We start from the raw sequence: 9,069 nt of genomic DNA, 5'->3' as shown, positions 1-9,069 counted from the left end.
TGAAATTTAAGAAACTAGATAATTAATGATTGTCGGGGAGGGTCAAAATTGGGGTGTCAACAATGAGTAATACAGAAAGTATAATACAAAGTTAGTAATGCATGATTATAACGTTGAGACAAACTAGTACATGAGATATGGTTTAAATCATATGTTTACATTTAAGCAAAATAATAGTATGTGTTTTTATTATTATGAAGGTTAATCTATTCTCTGGGTGTTTAATTTACATATTACTAATATTCTATGTTTCTTCTTTCACACTATAGCTTATATAAATTAATATGTAAATTCACTCTAATTTACACATGTATTATAAATTATGAGAAAAAGTGTCAAGTGGATATTACTTACAATGATTAATAAAAAAAGAAATGCAATAAAACATAGAACATCACATTAATCAAACAAAGGTTTGGTCGGAAAAATAGAAAAGCTAAACTCCACATAAAATTTGTACATTATTTCATATAAACCTTAGTTTCATCATTTACCCCCCACAAAACCCTCCTTACGATGTTTGATATTTTTTCTTCTTTTGTATAATTAACTTCCTCATAAATTCTATGTGATTGAATGTACAGATTTAAATAAGATTTATTTAATAGTATAAAGAAGATTTAAAAACTGAATATTCTAAATCATTCGGAATCTAAGAAGCTCAAAAATTAATTTATACCGGGGAGGGTCAAAATTGAGTGTCAACACTATATATTCCATAATTGGGTCCAGAACTAATTTTTAATTTATTTAGTATCTATTAAAACATGTGGTAGCCTTGATGCAAATCACAAATTATGATAACATATTATTTTCAGATACACAATATCCATTCAATTATTATGTATATGATACACAATTACTATCAAATAATATGTTACAATTGGTACAAAAACAATTAAGTTTCAATATATTTAGTATCATTTAACATGTTGAATCTTGTAACAAATTTTTATATAAAGATATAAAGGTAATAGCCTATTGTGTATCAGATACAAAATATCCAAATAATTATTACTTATATGATACACAATTTATCCAAAATATATTTTGAACTAGAACGTATATGATACTAAATAAAACATCACATAACTTAGTTGATAGATACAATTTGTTATGCACTAGGTATAAAACAGCTTATCGCAATATATTTTAGTATCAAACAACAGTTTGTCTCTTGTAACATTTAGATAAAGTTAAAATCAAACCAAATGATAATATCATATTAGCATATTCAAAATATCCAGAAACTTAGTACACATGAAGCAGGAAAATCCTTAAAAGTAATCTTCAAGAATTTTTTGGAAAGAAAGTACATGGTCTTATATTGTGACCTTCTTGTCCACAACGTCCACAACAATTCGTTTTTGTGCTTAGCTTTTCGTCAGGATTTTTCTTCCTCTTTTTTCTTGGTCTACCAGGCATTTTTTTGTATCTTGGTGGCAAGACGACTTCTTTCAAAACACATTCCGGAGCTGTCCAATCATTTTTGTCTGGCATTGGTTCCATTGGAACTGCATAAGTATTTGCTAATGCATCATATTTATAGTAATCAGAGCAGTAGGGGTGTACATCTTTAATATTCTTCTTCTTCAAAACGGTCATTGCGTGCGCACAAGGTATCTCGTCATGTTGAAATCTACCACATGAACATGTTTTTCTCTCAAGACAAACAATGTATCTTATCCCACCTTCATACACTGAAAAAATAAACTCAGAAGATGCAACAACCTGCAATTGTTTACAAATTAGAGATATATCACATGTTTTTTCATTTGGTATACACAACAATATAATTAGAAGTAAAGTTAGATACATAATACTTGTAAGATAAATATGTACCTTCATTGTTGCACATTTTGAAGCGTTTATAATCAATATTTCTTCAAATCTCCTCCCTAATGTTTCCTTTGTATAAGATGCTTTTTCTCCATTTTTGCAATTCCAAGAACCAAATAGAATTCTAGCTTCTTCCAGAAAGTCTATAACAGGTAGTTGTCGTGCATCAACAAGGCAACCATTGATACATTCAGCTATATTTGAAGTCATCATTCTTCCACAGTTCACTGTTGCATGAGACCTAGACCACCTCTCATACCCAACATCATGAAGATACTCCTTTACTCTGCCATCTATTTTTTCCAATTTAGCCATCAATTTTTCAAAATCCTCTTTTCTATAAGCCTTTGCCATTGAATAAAACAGATCACTTAGTATGGACATGCTTCTCCTAAAGTTTGAACAAACATTTTTCCAGAGGTGCCATATGCATGCAAAATGAGGAACATTTGGAAAAACAATACTTACACCCTTCTTTATGCTTTCATTTCTGTCAGATACTACACACATTTTATCTCTCTCACCAAATGCATTTTTAAACTTTTGAAAGAACCATATCCATGAACAATCATTTTCCATGTCAACAATTCCATAAGCTAAAGGCAATATGCAACCTAACATAGAAACACAAAACATTAATTTCCAAAACTCAAACCCTCTCATCATTGGCCTTAATGTTATAAAGTTATTTAGTATCATATACGTTCTAGTTCAAAATATATTTAATGATATGAAGTTATTTAGTATCATATATGTTCTAGTTCAAAATTATTCCATATATTGCAGAATATTAAAGTTACTTCAAAAAATAAATAAATTCATAAACAACCTAATATACCTGCCCCATCGAGTGTACTTGCCGATACAAATGTCCCTCGGTAAGCTCCGCTAAGATGTGAAGCATCAACAACAACAACAGGCCTACAGAATTCAAACCCTCTCATCATTGGCCTTAATGATATGAATAGATACATAAACTCATTTTTTTCTGACTTGTGCATCCTTATATATGAATTTGGATACACAGTTTCCAACATATATATGTATCTTGGCAGCTGTTTATATCCATCAGCAGACTTTCCCCTGATCATTTCCAATGCTCGCTCTTTAGACCTCCATGCTTGCTGGTAAGAAATTTCAACTCCATATAGTGCCCTAATATCAGTAATTATATCGTTGGGAGTATGTTTCCTTTTATGATTCCCCAATATTGGAGCTGTCACACCACTAACAAACCCAATAGTAGCTTGTACCTTACTTAATACCCTATCCCTCAATGGACATCTATGTCCACTATTAAAGTATCTAACTTTAAATATGTCTGAATTTTTCCTAACAGAGGCCTTCAATTTCCAACAACAATCATCTGAATTCAGACTAATACGTAGCTGCAATTACACCATATATATTTGTTACTTGATCATGTTAATGTACTAATACATAAATAAAAATAGAAGAACAACACAAAATATATTACTATACCAGAAATTTTAATGAGTACACATTCAATCATGTTCAGATGCACATTTGATACCCAATTCAAAATTCACTAAATATAATAATTTATTGTATCCATTGCTCACAATTTTCAAACTAATCATTTTTCATCTACCATTCTAAATGTATACATAATAACCATAAGCAATTCAAAACGAACATGATACGTAACACCTACAACGGCACGTAACACATGTTATCAGTGTCATGGTAAACATATTAACAAACACTATAAAAAAAATGAAGAAAATTATCAGATAATTTTATCACATACCTTTTGTTATCAGATCTTTTAACCTTAAAATTGAAGCTATTCTTTATTTTGTATTTTTTCATTACAGCCTTTAGAGTTGCCTTATCCTTGTACATTTGTTTCACTTCAACAACAGAAATATTTGTATCTGATATATAATTTTTCACCTCCATTTCTGGTATGTAGTATGAATCACCAATTTTTGATTCAACAATGGTTAGAGCCTTTGCGTCGCTTTTTCCACCCTCAACACACACGATTGCACCTGTTGTTGCATCAAAATTTTGTATCTCTTCATCACTTTTATCAGAGGTATCAATGCATAGAGGATACATACCGAATCCCACCTCATGTTTCTTAATTTCTATGTACAATTTCACCCCCATATCATTCCGAATACATAATGGAGACGAATTTTTCTTCAACAACGTATCTGACCTCAATGTTTTTTTTTAATTCATCAATACCCAATTCAGATGTAATTGCTGAAATAAGATTCACAAATGAAATATTTTCACAAACCACTATACCATCACTTATGTATCGTTCGTATCTAACATCGCTTTCCCATGATCCAGAATGCCTTAACAAGATCGAAATATTCATGTCGAATCTTCACAAAATAGTGTTCCAAATTTGAGAGAGATAAAACTTTTATTGTTTTTTCAAAAAACAGGGAGAACGTTAGAGGATTAAAAAAAGTAAAAAATAAGCGTGATTTGAAATTAACAAAAAAAAATTCAGTTAGACAATTATGAACTATTGATTGGTTGAAGGAAGAAACGTAACCGTGATTTGTGGGAGTCAATTATAATTTCAGTTTTTAATCCCTTATTTAACGCATTAAACTGGTAACAACAACTTACTAATTTAAGTATCAGCGTGTTATAAATTAAAGTATCAACGCTCCTATTTTATGTATCCAGAAAACACTAAATAAGGAATTTTTGGTAATTAATGAAAGAGTAGGGAAAGGAATTAATTTCTTTCCTATACTATGTCATTTGCCTAATTTTTACTATAATATATATTATGATATGATAACAACTAAAAAATTTACATAATAAAAATATCGCTAATATAAAATATATTTATAAAATATTGACTTATGATTAATTAAATAAATAGGAAACTAGAAATAAGATGACAACAATTGATTATTTAAGAAAAGAGGTGCAAAAGTGATAATAGTCATTTCGATAATAAAATATATAATTTTAGTAGAGAGATAGTCGTAGTAGTAAAAATAGTTGCGAAAAAGGATAATTTGATGCGTTATTAAATTAGAAGCTCGAAAACAATGAATTGGAAGAAAGGAGGGTCAAAATTGGGTGTCAACAGGAGTTTCTTCCTAATTTTGCTAAAACAATGGGTATCAACGTAGTCCATTGAATTATTAGTTTTGATGTTAAATTCACTATTTCAAAAATAGATTTTCACTTTTACTTCTAATATGATAACATAGTCATGATAATAATTATTTTTTAATAGATATGTATGTAAAAATGAACGGAGAAAGTAAAGTGTTGGTGACGAGATATTTAAATCAAATGGAACACTAGAGTGAATATAGCATGAACATAAATTTCCGTCTTCCTTCTTCATTGGCTATGTATTGTTCCATATAATTTTTCTTTATGTCACAAGATACACTCTTTACTAGCTAGCTATATAAAAATAGCTATCATAAAATGATCTTAAATCAAATTAATGATTCTATAAATAATACTTTAAATTTTATTCATCTATTAATTTTTATTATTGAAAAATTCAAATATTTTATATCATGATACAACTTCTATAAGATACTAGATACTTTCATTAGACAACAACTAGATGATATGTATGCGGCAGAAAAAAGGAGAAGACTACAATTTCACAATGATAAGGTAGAAACTTAATGAAATGAAATATTTTTCACCGATATTATTCATATATTAAAATTAAATTATTCTACTAAAGTATATATAACAATCATTCATGATAACAACCAAGTACACTTTTTTTGGGAAAATTACCTGTCTATGATAGCCTTACTCAAATATTAACTGAGTAATAATATTTTGTATAAGACATGTTACATATAAAGATAAAATATTGAAATACTTATTGTAATCCTTATTAGTGTCATGCACATACTAAATTTCAAGTATGAATATTTAAGACAAAATTTGTACTTAAATGGTGTACATCATTTATGTTCATAACCTCAAGAGGAAAGCCTATTGGTGACATTTTTTGAATGAATATTTTTTTTTCTGTTTTGTTGGTTAGATTTGTTTACAAAATTGAGTGAAGTAAGAAATAATGTTATTAAAGAAATGTCACTTTCTCCCATATTTAAACTTTGAATGTATTTTGAAATGTTTTAATGATATCTTGTCATTTTGATCTCAAAATACAAGTAACTCTATGACAGTATGTATAAATAATTAAAAAACACTTGTACTATGTTATTTCAATTATAATTATTTACTAAAAAGCTTTAACTTAGTAATATTAATTCTATTTTACAACATCATATACTATATATACGATACGCACGTGCAGCGCACATGCCGTGAAACTAATATAATAATTCACATGAGATAAGCTGATTTATATTATGTCACATTAAAAGACATATTTATGTATTATCTCATTATTTTACGATCAACAATTATTTGTCCACGATGAAGATCCGTGAGTAGAATATATATTACTCAAATTTCAAATTATGTGAGAGTGTTAGACTAGACATAAAATTTAAGAATAAAAGATTTTTTAAAAAAAAAACTTATAATCTAAAATAAATAGTAATATTTACATGAGTATTTTTTTTTTCTTTGAATGTATACCACTAGACAATTTGTCTTTTATTAACATAAATATCCTCAATAGGGATAAGTACAAGTAAATGGGGTTGGGTCTTACCTTACCAATCTTATTGTGAATCTCTATTAATTAACAAACATGAAGAAAATAAGAATCAGTGAGAACTAGATATAGAAAAAGTTTCATAAAGAGGAAGTATAGAAGATAACAAATAGCTCTCTCCCCTACGCGTAAGATATTTTGAAAGAGTTGGGCAATACTAACAAAAAAACAAAGTCATTGCTGGTACACTAAGATAAAGTGCCAAAGAATTATTCAAAAGGTATTGTACAATATATCCTTTTAACTTGATCTCGATTTATATTTATGTTCTCCAATTTTGATTGCGCATAAATAGACACTTAAATTTATAAAAAATTAAACAAATAAGCATACATTTCCTACATGACATCTTACATGATAATTTGCATCCAATTTTTTTTGGGAGATAATATAAATATTAGAAAGCGACGAACAACATCAATTTTTTTAAAAAAATAAATTAAAAACCCGATATTGTCCATCAGTTTATTTAACTGTTGCCTAGATACCTTAATTAGGAATATTGTTGACTTGATAATTTTATACTATTTGGTAATTGAATGTTTTGTAAATGAATGAACTTTGGTAGACCATTTAGATTGTTTGATGGATATTTAGTATGTATTTAGTCAGTTTGTTACTGATATTATAGCTCAGTTAAAATTGATTTTTGCAACATTTAGTGTTGGTTTACAAGTAAATATTGAGTTGCAATTAATTACATTTGACAAGTGAGATGCAGAAATTGCACGTTTCTACATATTTTTTTTTTTGGCGAAAAATTGATCGAACCAATTAACACTGTCCGTCGATTTTCTACAAAATTAAAATTAAAAACAATGCAGAAACTTAAAAATTGACCTGCCGTTGGTTATTACGAATATTTTAAAAACTTATTTAATTTTTAAAAAAATTAAAAATAAAATACTTAAATATATAAATCGAGGCTGTCCGCCAATTTATTTTATTCATTCATCGGGTTTAAGAGAAAAGATTGACTTAATAAAATTATAGAGATGTAAACATACAAAGAAATCAAGGGTAAATAACAAACTATATATACATAAAAAATAAATTGGGTTGTGACACCCTATCCCCGATCCCCCCTCCCCCCAAATTTCCTCTATCTTGACCCAACCCAATCCCACTTCCCCGTCCCATCCAACAACCCTAACCGAGTTTGATCCATGAATACAAAGCTCAACTTTCCAAAATGACTAATTAATTTGGTCTTGGAATGGCCGCGAACCAAAAATTGCATTTGTCTATTCTTGACGAACAATAATAGGGCTTATTTTCCCCTTTATTAACGAACGAGTTAAAGGATCAAAAATACACCTAAACTATTTAATTTTTTGAGTTTCATATCTGAATTATTGAGAGTGTGAGTTTTCTCCTTAAACTATCACTCAATTGTTAGCGAAACCCCTCTCAACTAATTTATGATGTTGTGTGTATTGCCCTCTCTTTTGTTTTGAAATTCTGACACGTGACACTCCACATGCTAATTGTCGCTAAAAATACAAATTTAACATTAATTAAATTGTTATCGTTAATTAATTGTCACTAAAGATTATTTTTGTTTTGTATCTATACATATTGATACATAATTTGCAAATAAAATTTTAAAATGTTATATCAGATGTTGAACACCTACTGCTAACTCACGAGTCAGGCAAATCACTCTTTGATAGGGGTGGGCAAAATCAGTCCAAATATTCATGATCCGTCTAATTCATTTATGTTTCGATAAGTTAATAATCTGCTTATTTTATTATATGGACTCATTTGATATGTTTATTTCATCCCATTTTAATTTGGGCTAATATAATGCAATTCAAATTGATTCATGAGAAATTATAAATCTCTTTTTTAAAATATTCAAATAAAATTTCTGATGAATCAATTTGAAATGCATTATAATATGATATTATAAATAATAATTTATTTTATGTACAAGAAAATACATGATGTATGATATTATAAATAATAATTTATTTTATGCTGCCTTTATTTTATGTACAAGAAAATACATGATGTGAACGAGGGATATGTTTCTAAAGATTACAAAGGCTTCATTAATTAATTTTAGAGAATGAGATCTAACTTCCAACCCAAAATATGTAGTGTGGTCAAATCCAACTAAAAAAGACTATGGAAGAACATTTATGAATGTCGTAAAAGGTTGAGNCGTCAGTTTTTTTTAAAAAAATAAATTAAAACCCGATATTGTCCATCGGTTTATTTAACTGTTGCCTAGATACCTTAATTAGGAATATTGTTGACTTGATAATTTTATACTATTTGGTAATTGAATGTTTTGTAAATGAATGAACTTTGGTAGACCTTTTAGATTGTTTGATGGATATTTAGTATGTATTTAGTCAGTTTGTTACTGATATTATAGCTCAGTTAAAATTGATTTTTGCAACATTTAGTATTGGTTTACAAGTAAATATTGAGTTGCAATTAATTATATTTGACAAGTGAGATGCAGAAATTGCACGTTTCTACATATTATTTTTTTTGGCAAAAAATTGATTGAACTAATCAACACTGTCCGTCGATTTTCTACAAAATTAAAA

General features: G+C 28.3%; 2 protein-coding genes across 2 annotated transcripts; both read right to left on the bottom strand.

Annotated features, from left to right (window-relative positions):
- Positions 1–1,290: 1,290 nt before the first annotated feature.
- On the bottom strand, positions 1,291–2,293 carry LOC125869420 (uncharacterized). The gene is made up of 2 exons (XM_049550007.1): positions 1,843–2,293; positions 1,291–1,731 (listed from the first exon to the last, which is right to left on the bottom strand). Exons 1-2 carry the CDS (start codon positions 2,221–2,223, stop codon positions 1,291–1,293), a joined length of 822 nt encoding a protein of 273 aa, XP_049405964.1. The 5' UTR covers positions 2,224–2,293.
- A 364-nt stretch (positions 2,294–2,657) lies between these two features.
- On the bottom strand, positions 2,658–3,975 carry LOC125868857 (uncharacterized). The gene is made up of 2 exons (XM_049549430.1): positions 3,676–3,975; positions 2,658–3,227 (listed from the first exon to the last, which is right to left on the bottom strand). Exons 1-2 carry the CDS (start codon positions 3,973–3,975, stop codon positions 2,658–2,660), a joined length of 870 nt encoding a protein of 289 aa, XP_049405387.1.
- Positions 3,976–9,069: the final 5,094 nt, after the last annotated feature.

The sequence above is a fragment of the Solanum stenotomum genome, chromosome 6 (assembly GCF_019186545.1).
Source record: "Solanum stenotomum isolate F172 chromosome 6, ASM1918654v1, whole genome shotgun sequence".
Classification (NCBI taxonomy): Eukaryota; Viridiplantae; Streptophyta; class Magnoliopsida; order Solanales; family Solanaceae; genus Solanum; species Solanum stenotomum.
Note: the sequence above shows the minus strand (reverse complement) of the source record. Positions and strands in the feature narration are given on the sequence as shown.